The 23,588-nt window shown below is 40.6% G+C and overlaps 1 protein-coding gene across 3 annotated transcripts in view; it reads right to left on the minus strand.

The window, feature by feature from the left end:
• Window positions 1–1,120: 1,120 nt before the first annotated feature.
• The window catches only part of LOC130920524 (protein ELFN1-like), a 185,325-nt gene continuing 162,857 nt past the window's right edge, over window positions 1,121–23,588 (minus strand). For all 3 annotated transcript variants that reach the window (XM_057843816.1, XM_057843817.1, XM_057843818.1), the window contains 4 exons: window positions 6,558–7,006; window positions 6,317–6,470; window positions 5,139–5,305; window positions 1,121–4,762 (listed from right to left, as the gene is read on the minus strand). In XM_057843816.1, the coding sequence (XP_057699799.1) occupies window positions 2,728–4,762; window positions 5,139–5,305; window positions 6,317–6,470; window positions 6,558–6,790 (2,589 nt within the window). In that variant the 5' untranslated portion in view covers window positions 6,791–7,006 and the 3' untranslated portion in view covers window positions 1,121–2,727. The remainder of the gene's footprint in view (window positions 4,763–5,138; window positions 5,306–6,316; window positions 6,471–6,557; window positions 7,007–23,588) is intronic.

Below are 23,588 nucleotides of genomic sequence, written 5' to 3' on the forward strand. Positions count from 1 at the left end.
TTGCTGGCTACTTTAGAAGTTTCCAATGCTTTCTCTCAAACCATTTTCTAGTGCTTTTTGAAGTGTGTTTTGGGTCACTGTCCTGCTGGAAGACCCATGACCTCTGAGGGAAACCTAGCTTTCTCACACTGGGCCCTACATTATGCTGCAAAATTTGTTGGTAGTCTTCAGACTTCATAATGCCCACACGGTCAAGCAGTCCAGTACCAGAGGTAACAATGCAACCCCAAAACATCAGGGAACCTCCGCCATGTTTGACTGTGAGGACGGTGTTCTTTTCTTTGAAGGCCTCATTTTTTCCCCCCTGTAAACCCTATGTTGATGCCTTTTCCCAAAAAGCTCTACTTTTGTCTTATCTGACCAGAAAATATTCTTCCAAAACGTTTTTGGCTTTCTCAGTTAAGTTTTGGCAAACTCCTGCCTGGCTTTTTAATGTCTCTGGGTCAGAAGTGGGGTCTTCCAGGGTATCCTACCATAGAGTTCAGAGACCGACGGATAGTACGCGTTGACACTGTTGTACCCTCGGACTTTTTTGGATGTTAGTTGAGGTTCTTTATCCACCATCCGTACAATATTTTGTTGAAATCTCTCGTCAATTTTTCTTTTCCGTCAACATCTAAGGAGGTTAGCCACAGTGCCACTGGCTCTACACTTATTGCTGACACTGCGCACGGAAGACCAGTAACATTCAGGTCTATGGAGATGGACTTGTAGCCTTGAGATTGCCCGTGCTTCCTCACAATTCTGCTTCTCAAGTTGTCAGACAGTTCTTTGGTCTTCTTTCTTTTCTCCATGCTCGATGTGGTACACACAAAGACAGAGGTTCAGTCAACTTGAATCCATTTTAACTGGCTGCAAGCGTGACTTAGTTATTGCCACCACCTGTTATGTGCCACAGGTAAGTAACAGGTGCTGCTAATTACACAAATTAGAGAAGCATCACATGATTTTTCAAAGGTACGGTGCCAATACTTTTGTCCAGCACATTTTTGGAGTTTTGTGTAAAATGATAATGATTTAATTTCCCCCCCCCCCATTCTCTTTTGTGTTTTTTTATTGCAATCAAAATAAATGAAGATATTACTACCAAAGCATTTGTAATTGCAATCATTTTCTGGGAGAAATTGAGCATTATCTGACAGAATTGCAAAGGTGCCATTAATTTTGGCCAGCAGTGTATATGTGTGAAATTGCTGTGATTTGTCAAGTTTGGCACAACGGCACCACAGTGGAACCAGAAATTCAAAAATAGGAAAGGAAACACAAAAGGTCAAGACAAAAAAGGAGTCCCAGTCCCAAACTGGACAACGCTGTTTAGATGAGACACAGTGGAGCTACGGCATTTTCCCAAAGTGTTCTGAGCTCTATTTCTCCCATTAAAAAGTTCTGGAACTTTTTTTAACAGTGCAGTTTTCCCATATTCTTAATGGGAATTAAAGACATTCATTAGAAGTTGTTCTTGTTGTTTTAAGTAAAAAACAAAAAAACAAAACAAAAAAAACTAACTAACACCCAATGTAGGGGAAAAGTCTGAAACATTTCAAAAACCTCTTTTGCAAATATATAGTACATTCTAAAACCTTCTTGTACAGCAGTCCCCTGATCCCTATTGTAGTCCAGTAGAAAGGGGGCGCTCTAGTCATCAAGTCCCATGCCAAGTTCAAATAAATGAGGATCATCGGAACAGTAAGATGAAGAAGATAAGAATAATAATCCATATTACTAATAATAATAATCATAATAATAACATATTGTCATTTTTCTTTTTTTTTTTTTTTCATCTCTGTATACGAAACCATCTTGGTGAGGAGAAGCCAAAACGAGAATTTGGCACACTATACAGCACCCACACTCACATTTGTAAATTTTTATCCATTTCGCGCTGCCTATTAAGGTTGTTTGAGGTGGTTGCGTTTTCCACTGCAAATAGTACTGAGAAGTCCATACCTAAAAGGAGATTAAGAAATAAATGAGCTGCTGCAGCAAACTGGCTACTGTAGAGTTTGATACCCAAGCATGGCAACAGTTTATGATACTAAGACCAAGGTCTGCCATATTTGGTCACGATAAGGAGACTTGTTTTATTCAAGATAGCAAGAACATAGGGCGCTGCATTAAACTGGAGATGGTGGAGTTTTATTCTACGAACGTTTGTTTGTTTCCGATTTCTAATCAGGATGAAAATGCCTGACCCCACAGCGGCCAGCTATTTCCCGCCCCTCCCATGGAATTAGTAGAAATAGAGACTCGCTTCATCCAAACGGAGACTGGGGGCCACTGCAGCATACTTTACACTGTGGAGTTTAAAATACCAAGTATGGCAGCTGTACACAGTAGCCATTATTCTTCTTGACCAAAGAAATACTGGCGGTGGTTTCCATGAGTATCCAGGTACTAGAAATAGTACAATTTTTTTCCGAGTGGAAACACGTTAATAGCGAATTGCGAGTGTGTCCAATTCCTTAGATTGTCTTTCAAAATAAAACAATATCAGGACAGGGTGCCAGTTAACTTTTTCCTACCTCATTGAAAAAGTATAGACCGCTACATAAATTTGAGTTACGAGATTCATTAGATTAGAAAAAGTTTCTCTAAAGTTATGATTTTTTTTTTTTGTTGGGTTTATATCAATGTTTCTCGTGCGCGCTTTTGAATCTTCGGTTCCTGGTTAAGCGGGTTTTGTATTTTATATTTACAGGACTTCCACAGTGTTTTTGTTGCGCCTTTTCAGGCCTTCTGCTGCGCTGACACACCCTTCCAATAGTCCAAAATGTCATGTAGATCCTCATCCTTGGCAAACTGGACCTTGCGGCGAAGCGCATGCCCGGCCGCCACGTAGCCTTCATCCTCCATGGACGCCTGCCGGTGCCTCTTCCGGTGCAGCTTGAAGCGCTCCCACAGCCCCAAGGTGGGGGTGCAGAGAAGCCCTTCCTCTTCTTCCTCCTCCTCGTCTTCTTCTGGGCTGGAACAGTAGCTGAGGTTGTGGTACTGGGGAGAGAGGGCATAGTGGGGGGCCAGTTGGGAATAGGCCAGCTCCCTCTGCTTGGACTGCCTGCTGAGGCTGAGCGGGTCAAGGACAGAGGGTTTGCGCCCACCGGGGTGGTAGTGGAACTCTTGCATGGTCTGCGGATGGTGCTGGAGTTCCTGGGAGCCAGGATATGAGTGGCGGTGCTCATGGTACTGCCGAATCCGCTGGGCCTCAGCTCGCAGAATGGCTGCTGCCGGGTTGACCGTACGAACCGGTTCATCACCACTCGGGTCACCAGGTGAGCTCCTCTCAATGTAGCGAGTCTCTGAGGGGTAAAAGGCTCCCTCTGAGTGAAACGAACGGGGACTTCGAACGGAACCGGGGGAGGAGGAGGTGCTGGGCCTTTTGGAAGTCACAGGGGCTTCCATGCTGTGGTGCCGCTGCAGGGAATGGTGGTAGCCTCGGCCCCCTCGTCCTCCCTTGCAGACAGGGGAGAGGAACTCGCCCCCTCGGTCTCCTCCCTGCTCTGAGAGGAGCACCAGCTGCGGCTCAGCAGTAGACACTGCCCCCCCACCAGCCGAAGAAGGGGGTTTGATACCCTGCTGGAATGAGGTGGACTCGGACTTGAGAGCGTCAATACAGTTGTTGATGATCTGGTTGACTTTATCTACTTCTTTTGCGATGGTGGAGATCTCTGCCACAGATCCCTGGGGATTTGCTTGGGGAGGTATTTCCCGTTCCCTCTCTACGCTGGACCCTCGAACCTCCATGTAGTTGAGCTTAGCCGACTTGTGCACTGGAGTTTCTACCACCTCCTGCAACTGATAGGGATCTATTTCTGTGCCCTGTGGAAGGTAGGGCATCCTGGAAACTGTATCCCCACCAGGCGGAAGTTTCTGTGCAACAGGACAGCCGCCTCCACCCTCTATATCCCCTTTGTCGCCGTACTTGAGTTCTATGAGGGTCCTCTGGATTCGACTTATCTTGCGCTCTTTCTCCTCCGCAATCCTCTTCCGTCTAAGGCAGTGGACTACCAGGCCAAGGAACAGCAGCATTCCAAACAAGCATCCTAAGATAGTCATAATGTAGTGAGTGGCCGACGACTGATTGGCAACCCGTTCCGGTCTGGCCCCGCGACCCGTTGAGAGAGTCAGACAGGTATGGTTAAAACGCAGGGAGTTGCGTATGGAGGCCACGCAGTATGTATAATCTGTGTTAGCTTTTAGGTCGGTAAGCTTGATGTCCTCTGTCTTATACTTCAGGTTCTGGATGTCAGTGAAGAAACTGTTGTTATATAGCATCAGTATGTACATCTTCCGATACGGGTGCGGGATTTCCACAGTGATCACAGCGCTTGATTGCAATACCTCCTTCAGTGTCATGACAGGATTGATCTCGGTAAAGATGGTGTGGTAGATGACCTCATCGGGTGGTGTGCCAGATGCACAGTCATCCACTCCGCATGGAGAAAAGTCTGGTGACAGTGTGGTGGCATCCAGCAAGCCATTTATGTTGAAGGCAGTGGAGTTGCTGCCATCCTCAGTGCACACCAGACTGAGCACATGCAGCGCATTGCGTTGGGTCACCGGGCGGGGGTTTGGGCTTAGCAAGTTGTAGCCGGAGAAACCATGAGGGGAGTCGCACACCATACGTTCACTGGTCCGGTTGGGAAAGGCTGCAAGCCAGCGCAGGAATGGCAGAAGCTCACAGGAGCAGTTGAAGGGGTTGGTGTACAGCTCGCAGGTGGTCAGTTTGGAAAGTCCTGAGAACAAACTGCCATCTAACACCTGGATCCTGGTGAAGACACAATAATCTTTTATTATAGATTGCTCAACATTTGGTCTATTAAAACAAAATCAATTTCCTCTTGTAATGAATGTTTTGGGTTCCTCTGTTTTATATTCTATATATCTATCTAATAGAAGCTGAATGTCCTCATACGCATTTTTTAGTAGTATTGCTAAAATGTTGATTGTATAGTTGACCTTGACCAATCGGTGATTGTAATTGACTTTTGTTTTTTTTTCAATTAAACTGGCTGTGCAGAACAAAGCCAAAATTACTCTAACCCTGGCCTACTTTAATAAGGGTAAAGGGGAAGCATCGAGGTACCCTCTTGCGCTGATAACTACCTAATCACTGGGTTCTTTTTTTCCAATTTCAAAGGTACCTGTTCATGGATAGGTCAATATTCTCGATGTTGGGGCATTCCCAGAAGGTATTAGGCAAGACAGCTTCGATGAGGTTGGCTTGAAGGTAAAGGTACTGCAACTTGCCCAGGCCTCGCAGCATTCCTTCCGTGAGGTTTCTCAGTTTGTTGAAGCCCATCTGGAGAACCTTGGGGGATTTATAGGGGGGGGGGGGGGGGGTAGGATAGAAGGAGTGAGGACAAAGACAAGTAGGATTACTGGTAATCTTCAACGAGCTATTGCATAGAGAGATGCCGGCTCAGCACACTCTTGATGTTTTGCATGCTGATCAAAGCTCAACTCTTTGCATACTCTTCATTTTTTCATGTTGCTGACATACAGTAGCAGGGAGACACATGATGAAATTTTGGATTGATTGATTTGGTCTGGAGTGACACTTGTTTTTTAGTCAGGTGTAACATCTACATGACTTTAAATGGCAAAAATTACTTACGGTTTATCTAATTGAAGTAACCTTGTAAGTGATGGTTCTGACACAAAGAACGTGATATCATTGATTATCACTTTGACCTTGTGTAAATGGTGTAATTTAACGTGCCATTTTCCCCAACGTGTCAATGCCGTCATTTATCCCGTCACTTTAAATGCATCAATGCATTTTTATAGCTTTCCATTTTAAACTGACAAAATTTCTCAATCTGATGACTTTTTCACCTTTTCCATGTCAACCCGATCTTAACATTTTACTTTGACTATATATCAATTTGTTGCTTAACTTGTCAGTTTGAGCCCCATGTCAATGTGTCACTTAACCTTTCACTTTAAGCATATGCCAATGCCATGACTCGAGTTCTCACTTTTACCAACACTCAATGTTGTCATTTACACACATTGTTACAACAACTTTGTGTCAATGTACTTGTTCAACATATCACTGGATGGCGATGTTTTAGGACATTTACCATGGGTAAATTACTTACCTTACGCGGATTGTCACCTTAACCCTATAGTAATGTTGACACTTAACTATTATTTTGTGTCAATGCCGTCATTTATGGGTAACTTTAACCACCTGTCAATAGCAACAGTTAACTTGTCCCTATTACTATAAATTCCCTGACCTATCTTGTCACTTTAACCCTGTGTCAATGCCATCATGCAATCTGCGACTTTTTACCATGTGGCAGTCCTGTCTTACCTGCAAGTTGAACTGTGCCGAGAAAGCACCGTCCTCTACATAGCTGATGTCGTTCTTGGTGAGGTTCAGGTAAGTGAGATTTCCAAAGCGGCTGAGTGACGAGTAGTGTACCGAGCGGATCTTATTCTCATTCAGCCTCAGATCCACGATTGTGCTGCAGTCGGTACACACAGGCATTAGGTATACAAAGTTTGTTCAAAGGCTCGTCTTGGTCAATAAATCAAAGCAGAACTGGTGTTACCTGTTTATGTGGGCTGGTATGGCCTCATAGGGAGGCTGGTTCATGCTGCAGATGGCCAACCACACAAAACCTTTCTCGCCCTCAATGAGCCAACAGTCGGCCATTGCCACAGGTAACCTCATGATGGATAGAAGGGTGAGCCATCCCAGGAATGAGCCGACAGCGAGTGAAAACCTTCCTCTGCCATTTGGCCTCGGCTGCTGGCCCTGATGAATTGTTGTCATAGTGTCCATTGTAGAAATTTACCTCAGGAATACACGATTAAGGGAATAAAGAGTACAAGAAGGAAGAAGAGCAGAGCTTCAACTATGCCCAGGTTCCTAATTGGTGGTGAAAGGTCGTTCTGATTGGTCAGTTCTCATGTCTGTAGAAGCCGTCTGCCTCTCTGATTAGACAAGCACTCACTCTCACGCTTCCTCATTCTTGAAAATCAAGTGCAGACTGGATCCCTGGAGATGAGGAGAACACAGAGTTAAGAGAAACTAAGTAATGATGCAATGATGGCAACACCTGGTTCATGAAAATAAAGTAATAACAACAACAACCCTTGTCTTAACCAGTGTTGTCAGTAATGCGTTACTATAATCTGATTACTTTCTTTCAGTAACAAGCAATCTAACTTTTTTCCAAACCAATAATCTGATTAAAGTTCGATTCCTTAGTGTCTGTACGTTACCATTTTATTATTGCCTCATAATGTTTGTAGAATGAAGAATATTGTAGTCATGTGCAAAGAGCCTTTTGAATAGAAAATGTTAGAAATGTTCCCACTATGTGTTGGTTTCCATGGTAACTGCTCATAGTTACTTCCTGTTTTGGTCTTGAGTCACACGCGCTGTTTTGGGACTAAGAAAGGCGTGTGGAACGCGGGTGCACATTCAAGCCAAGTGCAGCCACCTGTTGAGCAGTGTGAGGGAATGTTGTTGTTGAATGATGAATAAACGTGACTATTTTCCTTCATTCTGGAGAGTCGTTTCGCAGCTTTGCCATTGCAACGGCAGGTAGTCAGCGCTCTAAGTCGGCGAGCATTGTTTACATCATACTCATGTTGCACATTTATGCTGTTAGGCGACGTGTTCGTTTAGCATCTTTGGGATGTGTTGTAAATCCGGTGTAAATACAGGTGCTTAGTTGCCACCACGTTTATTGGCCAAATTGTGTGTACAGCGTACTTCCGGGTTGTGCGCGTGCATTTGCACCTGCCCCCACCGTTGTGTTTATTTCACTGTTTATAGCACAATTTATTTGTGTGTTATTGATTATTATGCAGTCATTTTGCATTGTTTTACATTGGCATTGAGATGCTGTTAACCCTAACCCCTAAACCCTAACCCAAAGTTGAGAGTTTTTTACATTAGGCTTAATCTTCGAGTTAGTGTAGGTTTAATTAGTCTTTGGAGTTGATTTCAACAAATTCCATGCAGTTTGTCAGTTATTTGTTAGTTTCAGGGCTCCGGGGTGGTGGTTGAAATCAACTCCATCGACTGATTAAAACCCTGTAAACTCGAAGATTAAGCTTTATGTGAAAAATTCTGACCTTCCCCTTTAGATTCAATTATCGGAAAGTCCATTACACTCGATGACATTTTTCTGTTGTCATTCTTATCTTGAAGCAGCCAAGGGAGGAAAAATTGGTAAAAGAGTAATCGATACATTACTTTTGAAGTAACTTAGTTACTTTGATAATGAAATAATCAGTAAAGTAACTGGATTACTTTCTTGAGGCGTAATCGCTAATCAGTACTCAAATTACTTTTTCAAGTAATCTGTGACAATACTGGTCTTGACAATGGAGTCATTGCTTGTAAAAAAGAAAAAAAAAGAAAAAGTTAATCAACGAAAGCAGACTGTGATATACTGTATTGTGGTGTGATGGATGTTTTTATACACTGTTTCCATCACTGTGTTTTATAAAAAGAAGTAAAGTAATAATGACAACTATCAACTCTTGTCTTGACATGGTTGAATTTGCTTTTCAAACAAAATTCACTGTCTGATGGTTATCCTCGGGTCTCTTTAGGCTGTTGCTAAAAATGTAAGCATATGAAACACATGATTCATTAAAACCAAGGAAAGACTATAAATGCTTGACAGCATTGTGTTGTGTTTGCTATTCTGGGGCAGAGCGTTCTATATACATGAAGTAGAGTCCTTTTTTGATTGATGTCAAGAAATGTCTCTAATATATGGATTATTAAAACAAAGTATACAGAATTATTTCTTGTTTCTACTCTGTTTGGAGTCTTTTTATAGGCTTTTCTGCAAATAAACAGGGCCAAAGGAATCTACATAGTGGAAATACATAAGTATTTTTGGTAGACATTAGGCTGCAATTATACAAAGTAACAGCAATAACCACTGGGAAAGTTGACTCATTATGCCAATTAGGCTAGGTTCATACCGCAGATCTTAATGCACAAATCCGATTTTTTGTCATCTGTTTTTTTGGCATATCCGTTCAGACTGCCTTTGTCCATTGAGCCCGTTCAAGTATCACTTATGCGCACTAATTTGCAATATGAGATGTGCTGAGGAAACTGACCCGCATGCGCAGGAGATTCAAAACAAATGACCACACATGCTGGCTCAACGTCATTCAAAGGTGATAATATTTTAAATTTCCAAAAAGAGGACACAAAAACAGACATAAAGAATTCCCGTTTAGTCTTACTGTATATTCAAAGTTTATATGGATCAATAGCGTGCATGCGCTGACTGCGCATGACACACACACATACGGACAGTTTTAGCAATGTGTGTAAGCGTGTAAGCAATCTTGAAATATTGCTCATATGGCGTAGATAGAAAACCGAGCAGTCCCAGGCTTATCCTTAACCCATTTTACTTTTTTATGACTGCTGTCAAGCCCGACCCTTTCCTAAAAGCAGTGTTCAAAGCAAGCTAGGTGCTAGCGCTAACAGCTGCACCGCTACTGTAGTGCCCTGTCTCTCTTGCTCTTTGCTGACATAATTGCTGCATGAATTCCAATTTGGGAGACTTGACAGTTCAAACCGCCGCGACATTCTGGAAAAATGTGGCCCAGATCGGCTTTATATCACATACAAATGTGACCCAGATCGGATTTGAAATGGTCAACCTCTATGCGACTTTTACTTGACCTTTGTCAAGTTAATGCCTCACGCGAGTCGGAAAAACACGAAAAAAATCGGGTTCGTGCATTAAGACCTGCAGTATGAACCTAGCCTGTTTCAAAGTTCAGTTCTCTCTTTTTTTTTTTTTAATTAATTAGTGCAGTTCCTTGTTCCTAATTGAATCTTTTTAAAATAAGTTAATTGATCCAAAATAAAGTAGTTCATAATTCACTCCCATTGGCACCAGAAAATACTATACACTACGTTCAGTTTAGTGAACTTGTTAAAGTACAACACTGACGACAATAGTCTCTTTTTATAATGAGGTTAGGAGATACCCTCACCACCCACCATCACCAAAAAGAAAAATCTACTATCTGGTCATTATCCACTTGCCTCTTTAGGTGGTGAAAGAGGTATCTCAGACAAATTACAGATTAAAAAAAAAAAAAAAAGTATGACTGACCGCCTTAGCTCAACATTGGTGTGAGTTTTTCATTTTCCATGCTTAATATCAATGGTGAGTAGTAAATGCAGCGCTGGTTGATGGGCATCACCATTCATCAGTTTTTTTTGTTTTTTTTTCAAACAAAGTAATGTTTATTTTCTTAATTGTGTGCAAACAAATTCAACAGGTTTGCGGTAAAAGAGGCAGTACATGTTTGATAAGACACATCTCAGACACTTTCACGTTCATTAAAACAAAGTGACAACGGCTCTGTCTTGTCTGTGAGTGTTTGATGGACACTCCTGTCAGCCAATGAAGATCCTTAGTTAAAGCAGGATGTGATAAGATATGTTTTATTAGCCATTTAGCTACGGCATGTTGACGGGATATAAAGGAGAATAAGGCCAATCACATTATAACAACGCCCGATTAACTTTAATGCATTTGCATCAACGCAGGCACCTGCAAATGTTTGCTAGTATCACCGTTCCAGAGAAGATTAATGGAGGGTAAAAGCTAAATTGGAAGAATAATGGCAATTATATATAGATATGGCAGAAAACACTCAGGTGACTTGAAGTTCCGCTCTGAGACCCCCAATTTGGCCAAATTTCAAAATTGTCCGATATGCATGTGTGATACATCATTGGAAAGCTTAAAATCTCAATTTTCTGTGGGAAGAAATTTTTTGAACAGGAGGGCATTTAAAAAAAAAAAAAATTTAAACAGCAAAACCCTAACTGGAGGTGAGAGCACGTGAGAGCATAATTAAAGACGCCATTATTTTAACGAGATATTATCGCTTACTTACCACTTTTCGATCAGAAAGCTGCATGTAGCATGTATCACTGAGTGTCAAGACACAGCTGTGAATGGCCACAGCTGGATTTTTGGGGGATTTTATGTGTGAAACATGGTAATATAACATGGGTTGCGATGCAGAAACCGCAGACATCAAGGAGTGGTCGAGATTTTCATTTTCATATATTAACCCTTTTAAACGTTTTTTTTTTTTTTTTTTTTTTTTTTAATTTTTCTTTGTTTGGATCGATTATTTATTCATCTAAAATATTGGGGGAAATGCGACAGTAACGAACAAAATACAATTAAATATTAAATTAATTAAAGCGATAGATATGAGGTAGGTATCCGTGACTTTTTTACAGACGCCATTTTTTTTCATTGTGACGTAATTTGTTTAAAAGTTTTAAATACATGAGTGAATAATTTTTTAAAGTAGTTTTTTTCTTTTAAACTAAATATTAGACATCAATTACTGATTCTAAGTTAAAAATGACAGACATTTTGAAAAATGTGGGTTTTGCACTGATTTATGACTGTTTTTAACTGGTATATTTTTGCTCCGCATTTTAGCACTGACATGACCTCATGCTGCTGTGGAGTCTTTGTTGTACATATGTCCAAAACTGTGGCAATGTTTACAGTGGGTACTAAAAGGTATTTATTTTATGGGTTTTGCACTTTACCATCTTAGCTGCATGAGCTGTATGGATGCTCCAAACAAAGTTTTGTTGTGCTTTTTGTAACAATGACAATAAATATTCGGAATCTGAATCTAATATATATAATTAATTACCTTCGTTTTATGGCTGGGTTGAAACAAAAGCAGTTGCGTGGCGTCTGCAAACGGGGGTTTCCAGGGTAAAGCGGACAAATTAAAAATGATTTGGGGGCTTAATGCGCCATGAATCTGCTATGGCAGCATATAGACATATTGTTCTATCAAACACAACAATTCTTTTGGCTTAAAATACAGCAGTTTCTTTTAAAGAGGGGTGCAAGAGCAGAAACTGCTTTTTCAGCCTTGTCTGTGTTTTCCGCCATATACATGTATTTAAAAAAAATTTGGGCTATAAGGTGCACCTATTAGCCACACTCGACTATAAGCCCCAGGGTTCGAATCGTAGTCCAAAAATAGGGAATGTGTGTATGTGTGTGTATATGTCTCGTTCAATGCAACACTAATGAAGGTCCTCACCATACGCGGAAATTAAGGGGGGCCTGGAGTAGCCGAAAATGTAACTGCATATAATTGACTTTCTGGAGGGCACCGCCAAAATTGTGAGCGGGCTTTCAGTTTGCTTCACTTAAGACAATCCTCAAAAATGATGGGAAACAAACAAAACGCTCATTTTCACATATTTATTATAAATTTTCCTGGCTGGAATAGTCAGTCAAAAAGGATGCGCCGTCTACTTCTCCACTAGGTAAGACAGAAAAATGCGCGCGCTCAAAAATGCACACACACACACAGCTGGGATGCCTGTATGTACGAGCATGGGCTAAGCTACTACAGTCATCAACATTTTTGTCCCCCCCGCCCCAAAAGTCAAACTTCGCCTATCGTCCCAACCCTATATTGATAAAGCAATAAATTCCACTAATCAACCCTGAAAAAGCATGCATGTGAAGTAAAAAAAAGCATTTTAGGTAACTCCCTCTTGAAGCTCATCAAGAGAATGGCAAGAGTGCGCAAAAAAGTCATCAGAGCAAAGGGTGGCTCCTTTAAAGATACTAAAATAATATACGTTTTTAGTTATTTCACTTTTTTTTTTAAGTACATAATTCCACACATGTTAATTTATAGTTTAATTACCTTCAGTGAGAATTCAAAATGTAAATAGTCATGAAAATAAAGAGAACACACGAATGAGAAGGTATGTCCAAACTTTTGGCCTGTACTGTATAAATACAGTGGTATGAAAAAACATATCTGAACCTTTTGGAATTTCTCACATTTCTGCATAAACTCACCATCAAATGTGATCTAATCTTTGTCAAAATCACAAAGATGTAAAAACAGTGTCTGCTTTAACTAAAACCACCCAAACATTTATAGGTTTTCATACTTTAATGAGGATGGCATTCAAACAACGACAGAAGGGGAAAAAATAAGTAAGTGAACCCTCTGTCTAAGGAGCCTTAAACAGCAATTGAAACCAATTTTTACCAAACAATTTAAGTCAGGTGTGTGCCCAATTACTGATGAGTGGTTTAAAGCTGCCCTGCGCAATATAAAACACACACCTGGTAAGAAATGTCTCGATGAGAAGCTTTGTCTGATGTGCATCATGGCTCGGTCAAAAGAGCTGTCTGAAGACCTGCGATCAACGATCGTTGATTTGTATAAAGCTGGGAAATGATACAAAATCATCTCTAAAAGTCTTTATGTTCATCAGTTGACAGTCAGAGAAGTAGTTTACAATGGAGAGAGTTTGGCATTCTCCCAAGGAGTGGCCGTCCACCAAAGATGACGCCAAGAGTTCAGCGCAGAATACCCTAGAGTGTCTGCAAAATACTTACAGAGATCACTGGCATAGTCCAATATCTGTGCACACATCAACTATATGTTAAACTATGGCCAAGAATGGTGTTCATGTGAGGACTCCACGGAGGAAGCCACTGCTGTCAATATATATATATATATATATATATATTTTTTTTTTTGCTTGTTTAATGTTTACAAAAAAAGCACTTGGACACTCCACAGACGTTATGGCAAAATATTTTGTGGACTGATGAAACCAAAGTTGAATTGTTTGGGATTATAACACAATGTCATGTGTGGAGTAAAAATGGAACAGCTCACCAACATCAACCTTTTCCCCACCAAGAAGCATGTTGGAGGGTGCATCATGATTTGGGGCTGTTTTGCTGCCCCAGGGCGTGGTGAACTTTCAATCATTAATGGAAGAATGAATTCAAAAGTTTATCAGGATGTTTTGCAGGGAAACCTGAGGCCGTCTGTCAGACAGTTGAAGCTAAAAAGAGGATGGATGCTGCAACAAGACAATGATCCAAAACACAGAAGTAAATGAACTTCAGGATGGTTTCAGAAGAACAAAATACACGTTCTGGAGTGGCCAAGTCCAAGTCCAGACTGGAACCCCATTGAGATGCTGTGGCATGACCTAAAGACAGCGATTAATGGCCGTAATGATCAAAGTAAAATAAAACAGTATTGCCCTATACTAACTTTTATGTCATGTGAAACAACGTTCGATTCAAGCCTTTGTTTTCCAAAACTACTAAAGAAACATTTTAAAGTGCAAGTCCCTTTATTAAAAAAAAACGAGGTGCTATCCAATAATTAGTCCACTTCTGGAGGACAGTGAAGCACCCCTAGACTCAAATTAAAGTATTTTAATATAAAAGTGATACTTACAGAGATCACTGGCATAGTCCAATATCTGTGGACACATCAACTACATGTTAAACTATGGCCAAGAATGGTGTTCATGTGAGGACTCCACGGAGGTAGCCACTGCTGTCAAAAAAAAAACAAAACAAAAAAAAAACACATTTTTAGCTTGTTTAATGTTCGCAAAAAAAGCACTTGGACACTCCGCAGAAGTTTAGGCAAAATATTTTGTGGACTAATTAAACCAAAGTTGAATTGTTTGGGATTAACACATAATGTCATGTGTGGAGGAAAAATGGAACAGCTCACCAACATCAACCTATTCCCCACCGAGAAGCATGTTGGAGGGGGCATCATGATTTGGGGCTGTTTTGCTAGCCCAGGGCCTGAAGAACTTGCAATCACTAATGGAAGAATGAATTCAAAAGTTTATTAGAATGTTTTGCAGGGAAACCTGAGGCCGTCTGCCAGGCAGTCGAAGCTAAAAAGAGGATGGATGCTGCAACAAGACAATGATCCAAAACACAGAAGTAAATGAACTTCAGAATTGTTTCAGCAGAACAAAATAGATGTTCTGGAGTGGCCAAGTCAAAGTCCAGACTGGAACCCCATTGAGATGCTGTGGTATGACCTAAAGACAAGGATTAATGCCAGACGTCCTGACAATCTGACTGATCTACAGCAGTTTTGTAGGGAAGAATAGGCAGCGATTAGTCCTGATCGATACGCCAGACTGATCTGCAGCTTCAGGAAGCGTCTGGTTGAAGTTATTGCTGCCAAAGAAGGGGCCACAAAATATTAAATGTGATGGTTCACTTACTTATTTTTCCCCCTTCTATCATTGTTTGCATGCTATCGTCATTAAAATATGAAAACCTATAAATGTTTGGGTGGTTTTAGTTAAAGCAGACACTGTTTTTTTTCATCTGTGTGATTTTGACGACGATCAGATCACATTTGTTGGTGATTTTATGCAGAAATGTGAGAGGTTCCAAAAGGTTCAGATATTTTTTCATACCTCTGTATTTGGCAAGTACTGCATCCATGTGTGAGCTATTTCAACAACTCTAATTACTCCAGTCTCACTCTCCAATATCACACAAAACAAATCTGATTTTGTTGTTGATGCTTGAATGATTCGCACACAAACTCACTTGCACGTAAGCACGCTCTGTCTGGTCACGCTGACATTAGTGCCATGACGCCTGATGACCTCCGTTGCTTCCTTGTAACAGGCCAATCAAGTGGCAAAACACACACACAGAATTGCTTGAAGAGTAATTTAGTATAGCACGTAGTATCTGTCAGGAATGATGAACCTTTCCATCCATCACGGCATCTCTGAGCGTGTAAGACGCATGCGCACACACACACACTTGACACAAGGACCTGTCGGGTTGAAGTTTATGTTCAGCCACTTTTGACACAAAATGGCGGAAGGAGCTGCAGCACCGCTGACTGGTTGGTTCTGTCAATCTTCATCGCTCAGTCCATCATCAAATGCACCACTAGTGATTCCCTGGCTTTGTCATTACACATTAGTTGATCCTGCGTCTATCGTTACATATAAAACTGCCAATTAATTGGTCAAGAGGTGGACAGGAATGGTCACAAGTCAATTACAGGGCATATCCAGACAAACAAGTATTCATGCTCGCATATATACATGCAGTACAGTATATTCAATTTGTCTTCAATGTACCTACGTAAATTGCTTATTTTTGGAGTGTTGGTTGGAGGCGGAGGACAACCCTCAGTTTCAGACGCAAACTTCAAATCTCAGAACACATTTTCAAAGGCATTTTTATTCTTTAAAAAGTAACTCTCTTCTCTGTTTGTGGAAGAACTGTATTGATTTTGAGTCAGTGTTTGCAGCCAAACACTCCCCCTACTCCAAAATCCCTTTCTTGCCAGACAAATGCAAACAGCACAACAGAGAGACAAACTTGTAACAGAGTTAAAAGGTCAGAAAAATACACTTGAAAAAGTTTGAATGCTTGGATGTTCATTATCTTTGTGCTTGATGTTTGTGTGTCCTGTTCATTTTGAATTTGAGGACTTGGCAGACCACTCATCTCACGCTTCACCTGGCTCATCTCATAAGCTCTACTTCCTGTTAAAAAGCCCAGACCGTGGTCTGGTCTCTCTCTTGCTCTGATTTATTTCACTCAAAGCCCCTACAGCTAACAGCTAGCAGATTCTAAAGTTTTGACATTCAGTGACGACATATAGGTTAGCGTTTCGCTGTAATTTAAAAAGATAACGTGCACGATTGGTGATTGCTAGACTCTAATCATTAAACAACAACACAGACAACTGAATAGTTGACTAAATTGCTCACCTTCATGCTACATGATAATCATTACGTGTATTATCAGTGAGAGTTTTGTCATTTTTTTTCTCAAATGTCTATCACTTTATGTGCACAAATGATTGGTCAGCATAGTGACTTACTGAACTTTGACAAGTCTACATGACGATCATTGGTTGTTTTTGTCACATGGTCTTAACCGGCGCATCGATTTGTAAGTCTTAAAACTAGTGTTTGGTTTCATCACTTACACTGGGGCAAATAAGTATTTAGTCAAGCACTAATTGTGCAAGTTCTCCCACTTGAAAATAGTAGAGAGGCCTGTAATTGTCAACATGTGTAAACCTCAACCATGAGAGGCAGAATGTTGAAAAAAAAACAAACAAACATAAAATCACATTGTTTGATTTTTAAAGAATTTATTTGCAAATCATGGTGGAAAATAATTTGGTCAATACCAAAAGTTCATCTCAATACTTTTGTTATGTACCCTTTGTTGGCAATAACGGAGGCTAAACATTTTCTGTTACTCTTCACAAGCTTTTCACACACTGTTGCTGGTATTTTGGCCTATTCCTCAATGCAGATCTCCTCTAGAGCAGTGATGTTTTGGGGCTGTCGTTGGGCAACACGGACTTTCAACTCCCTCCACAGATTTTCTATTGGGTTGAGATCTGGAGACTGTGTGTTTGGGATCATTGTCATGCTGAAAGACCCAGCCACGTCTCATCTTTAATGCCCTTGCTGACAGAAGGAGAATTTTCACTCAAAATCTCTCAATACATGGCCCCGTTCATTCTTTTCTTTACACAGATCAGTTGTCCTGGTCCCTTTGCAGAAAAACGGCCCCAAAGCATGATGTTTCCACCCCCATGCTTCACAGTGGGTATGGTGTTCTTCGGATGCAATTCAGTATTCTTTCTCCTCCAAACACGAGAACCTGTGTTTCTACCAAAAAGTTATATTTTGGTTTCATCTGACCATAACACATTCTCCCAGTCCTCATCCAAATGCTCTCTAGCGAACCGCAGACGGGCCTGGACGTGTACTGACTTCAGCAGGGGGACACGTCTGGCAGTGCAGGATTTGAGTCCCTGGCGGCGCATTGTGTTACTGATAGTAGCCTTTGTTACTGTTGTCCCAGCTCTCTGTAGGTCATTCACTAGGTCCCCACGTGTGGCTCTGGGATATTTGCTTACCGTTCTTGTTATCATTTTGACGCCATGGGGTGAGAGCTTGCATGGAGCCCCAGATCAAGGGAGATGATCAGTGGTCTTGTATGTCTTCCATTTTCTAATAATTGCTCCCACAATTGATTTCTTTACACCAAGCGTTTTACCTATTGCAGATTCAGTCTTCCCAGCCTGGTGCAGGTTTACAATTTTGTCTCTGGTGTCCTTCGACCGTTCTTTGGTCCTGGCCATAGTGGAGTTTGGAGTGTGACTGACTGCAGTTGTGGACATGTGTCTTTTATACCGATAATGAGTTAAAACAGGTGCCATTAATACAGGTAACGAGTGGAGCCTCGTTAGACTTCGTTAGAAGAAATTAGACCTCACTGACAGCCAGAAATCTTGTTTGTTTGTAGGTGACCAAATACTTATTTTCCACTCTAATTTGGAAATACATTCTTTAAAAATCAAACAATGTGATTTTCTGTTTTTTGTTCCACATTCTGTCTCTCATGGTTGAGGTTTACCCATGTTGACAATTACAGGCCTCTCTAATATTTTCAAGGAGAAGAACTTGCACAATTTGTGGTTGACTAAATACTTATTTGCCCCACTGTAATATAATTGATCGCAATACACGGAGCCAGTGATAGGTGAATTTTGGTACCAATTACTCATTTGTTAATCTGAATACTGATCAATCAGTTAATGTGGCAATTATTACATACATAACAAGTGATTGGTGGGTTGGATCCAAGAGCGTAGGTTTGGTCTTAACATTGGTAGGGACGATACAACAGCATAAGTTGCTGTTCACTTTTTGCTGGAGATGGGACATTCATAAGACCAAACAGATTATTGAACAGGGGTCAGGACCACATTTCTTACGAATATGAACCTTATTAATTGATGGCCGAAATGATCAAAGAAAAATACATCTGTATTGACCTATACCAGGGTTCACTTAAATCCGGAGCTTGGAGACTCTTTTCCTGTCGTGTTTTCCATGTCTCCCTCTTCCAACACACTTGAATCAAATAATCAGGATCATTATCAGGCTTCTGGAAACGTTGCTGATGACATAATCATTTGATTCAGGTATGTTAGGGGAGAGAGACATAGAAAACACGACAGGATTGATGGCATCGAGGTCCAGATTTAGTGAACCCTGACCTATACTAACTTTTATGTGTATTGGTTCAGTTGAAACAACGTTCGATTCAAACCTTTGTTTTCAAAAACTACTAAAGAAACATTTTAAAGTGCAAGTCCCTTTAATAAAAAATGGGGAGCTATCCAAGAATTAGTCCACTTCTGGGGGACGGCGGAGCACCCCTAAACTCAAATTAAAGTCTTGTAATATAAAAGTGATTTGGGGAAAAAAGTCATGAAAAAAAATCAGAGTCCAAGGGCTGATCTACATCTGAGGCTTCCTTGACTACCCCAAGATTTGAACCAAGGTACTCTCATGTAATTCTGATGTGTGATTTCATTTCACAGATTTTATTTTTCATGTCAGTTCATTGTCATGTCAGTGTTCCTCTGAAGTGGACCCATTCTTGGGCACTCTGAAGCCATCGTGTTCCATTATGGTAATGCACATAATAATTTTTATATAATATAATATAATAAAATATAATATATGCAAACAATGATCCAAATGAGGGACAGCTAGCTTGACTCGTTGTTCCTTGTGGAGGCTGGCCAGACCACAGTAGTTCTGCAGGTTATCAAGTTCACACAGATTAATGCTATGCTAGCTCTGATGCAGGTCAGACATTCATTAGCAAAATTAGCGGTGTTTCAACCACCTCCACAGCATTGACGTCTTTTATATTACTTACAGTGGCTTGTGCTGGCTGAAAAAAACTTCTAATATCCCTCCTCTTCGAAGAGGTGGAGGAGGGGGCATTTTGTATTGCTGTGGGTGTAGTTGTGTGAGTGTGCGGGTGCGTCTGCGGCAGGAGGAGGTGGGGGGATGAAGTCATCAGCCAATCAAACGTGCGTTTGAGGGTAAAGAATGGACTGGCACATTCAGCAAGTGAAAAGGGATCAATCGAAGTCTGAACATAATGCAAATAATTCACTTAATAAGAGTAGGGTCTATTCTATTCTTACATCATATGGGAAGACAATCTAAATGACCTATACAACTGAACTCATTATATAATGCAAATAATGTGGCTTAAAAGTTGGTGGATACGATTGGAGCATCCTGAAAAGTTGGTAGTTATGTCCCTACAGTTCCGATGCAAGCCTAAGCCCTGGGTAGGATCATTTTGTGTCAAACTGTAATAAGTAATTGTTGCATGGGACTCATGTTCTTTAGTGTTATTATTGGTCATTCTTTATGTCAATCAGAACACAAGGCATCACCAATCGGTTGGCTTTCATGGTCATTCATGCAGAGCGAGTGATTAGTTTTTTTTTTTTTTTTTCGTCTTACTCTCCATAAAAGAGGTTTTGTAGCTTTCTCCTGATTTGCTGGTAGCACAATCACTACAGATAAAAAATCACCAGTCATGGGTAGGTTTTGTTGCTTCTTCGTTAATACAAATGAGAAGCAAATCTGGTAATCGTTTTAAATTTGTTCGAAAACAAAGCTCTATTTGGATTCAGCATGTCAAAATTGGCTTAATACAGCAAAAAATATACTGTATTGTACAATAAATTTTCTTGTTGACCAGTGGATGCGGATCTTGGAACTCAAATTTTTCATGTTTAACATGTAGCACAAGTGATAACTCGTCATTTATCGGTCGACATGCCAATTGTTAAATCCGCGGTCATTTTTTAGACTTTTCAACATTCAGTCAAATGAGAAGACGAGCACAAAGCATATACCAAGAGTGTACAAATGGAAGGTTTGTCTTACGCCTCTTAGGTTTCATAATCCGCCACTGGAGAGAGAAATGAGAAAAAGATGGCCGCCACCATGACCTAGCCCTTTAAATGTGACCGACAGAGGCTTAACCAAGCTGAACTGATCGAGGAAAATCCATTTGGAGCCATCGATCTACGCTGACATGACCGCTCCCTAAATACCGATTTCGGCTTTAATGTGTTGGCTCCAAGCTTCAACATCTCATCTTCTTGTGTGAATATACATCTTGCCATACAAAAGCCATGCGGTGGTAGCGTCTGTATGTGTGTTTCTGTGAGTGTGAGGGGACTCCGGGGTGCATTCGTTTTGCATGTGTACGAAATAAGAGTCTGACAAATCGTTTTATATCACCACCAGCGAGCCGGCGTGCACGTTTGTTTGTCTGCATGCAATGCCGCCGCATCGCTTTCACTCAGTTTATCTGCAACATTAGTGTGTGCCCAAAACCGGTGTGTGTGTGTGTGTGTGTGTGTGTGGGGGGGGTGCTTGCATGTGTGTTTGTAGCGTAATGTGTGCACTTGAGAGCGTGAAATCCCATTAAGCCTGTTAAAAAGTCTCTTTGGCACATTGCCTGCTTTGAGAGACACACTTGTGTTTGAGTACCTGTGCTGTTTGCACAGCTGACTACGATTGTTATTCATTATTATTATTATTATTATGTATAGTATATACAGTGTGTAGTCATTTACAATATATTGCAAATAACTATTTCAGTGACCAAAATGGATGCCCTATTTGAAAGCAATGTAGAAAGATATGACATCTGCCAACCAATCTGTGGCCAAAAGTAATACAATAATATATTGATTTTTATAGTTAGAATTAAATATGATCATGAAAGAGAAATCAATCATACTGGTTCATCCTGTTTATTATTCCAGTTTAATGTTAACCATGATAATTAGAAAAAAACAAGGTAATAATGACGTATGTTAATTTAGTAGATATTTGTTCCAAAATGAATTGTACGTTTTTTTTGTTTGTTTTATAATTATTATTATTATATAAGTACAGGACTTTATCCATTATACTGTATAAACAGACTGCATGTATAAATACAAATGTAGCTTTTTACCATGTCAGTAGATTATTACATTGCAAAGTGTTTTTCTCATAAAATACTTAAAATTTTATTACAATGTTGTTTTTGTATTAGATTATATATTTTAATATATATGAGTAATTATTCAAACAAACCAAACACAAATCAACAAATCAAACACGCGGCCACACTGCGACTGGTGTGCATTGGCTGATTGTCTTTAACGCCCGCATTTCACTGCGTTCTCGCAGTGGCCACGTTGCCGCTCCGTTGATGTTTCTGGGTTATACTGTCCTACTGTGTTGGTCCTCATTATAGGAGAGAAGATTGAGTAAATATAACCTACACAAAAAAACTGTAACCTGATCGACTCACAGCCTCGAAAAGTAAGGGTTACATTACGTCAAAAACTCGTTCGGTAGGCCTCATTTCCGAACCGAGCACCACGTACAGAAACGGTTCAATACAAATACATGTACCGTTACACCCTTAATCTAAACCCCTGGCGACAAATCGAGTACACCCCAATGAAAAAATGCACATCCCTTAATGTCCAAATTGAGTACTGCTTGTCATTTTCCCTCCAAAATGTCATGTGACTTGTTACAGGAGTGCTGTCAGCATTGCTGTGGAGATTGAAGAGGTTGGTGGTCAGCCTGTTAGTGCTCAGACCATACGCCATACTCTACATCAAATTGGTGTGCATGGCTGTCACCCTAGGGGGAAGCCTCTTCTGAAGACGGTACACAAGAAAGCCCGCCCGTCCCATCAGACCATAGGACATGGTTCCAGTAATCCATGTGCTTTTGTTGACATGTCTTCGCAACCTGTTTGCGGGCTTTCTTTTTCTAACAGGCTGCCACCCTCTCCCCCCCCCCACCCCACCGCTTCAATCTCTGCAGCAATTCAGACAGCACTCCTGTAAAGGTCACATGACATTTTGGAGGGAAAATGACAAGCAGTTCTCAATTTGGACTTTTAGGGATATGCATTTTTTCATAGAGGTGTACTCACTTTTGTTGCCAGGGGTTTAGATGTTAATGGCTATATTTTGAGTTATTTTGAGGGGAAAATATATTAACTTTTATATAAGCTGCACATAGACTACTTTTTATTGTGTCAAAGTTTCATTTTGTCAGTGTTGTCCCATGAAAAGTTATGCTTAAATATCTGCAGAAATGCGAGGGGTGTACTCACTTTTGTGATACACTGTACATATTTATTACACTAGAAGGCTGCAGCCTTCTTCCTGGAAATGAATGACGGCAAACGTGAGTCATAAAACAGGACAGGCCTCCAGGTCAGCAGGCATCAAGCGTATTTCTTCATGCAGCCAGCAGCGCATCGAACACATCATTTGCACATGAAAGTCATAAAGTGTTTGAAATTTACATAAACGTCTTTCTTGGAGCAACTTGACAGTACCTCGGGAGCAGCTGATGAAAAGCAGCGTGTGTCATTCATGCTGATGATAGACCCGCACTGCTTTAACACCACTGGATGCATCATAGATATATACACAAATATATTTTACAAGTAATTAAACGCCCTACTTACGATGCAAAACGCTGAGAAATCAGGGCAAGATAAAGATGAGCCGTTGAGCTGAGGAAGACTGACTCATCGTTGGTATATATTCCCTTCATCAAATATTCAAATCGTCTTCCATCTTAATGACAACACCAGATCAGGTTAGGTTCATTGAAAGCAAGATTATCTTCGACACTAAGGAACATTTGCAATAACTTTTCTTTGTTTACTATCCTTACAATAACTCACTAAAAAAGTGGTTGGATATTTTGAAGACTAACTTGTTTTTGATGTTTTGATGAACATCAAACATTAAACTCATACAGTAGGTGTCTCTTAATAATAATTTATAAAACTTTTAGGGTCACCGAAGAGAAGATTAGTTTACAT

Source organism: Corythoichthys intestinalis, chromosome 8 (genome assembly GCF_030265065.1).
Source record: "Corythoichthys intestinalis isolate RoL2023-P3 chromosome 8, ASM3026506v1, whole genome shotgun sequence".
Taxonomy (NCBI): Eukaryota; Metazoa; Chordata; class Actinopteri; order Syngnathiformes; family Syngnathidae; genus Corythoichthys; species Corythoichthys intestinalis.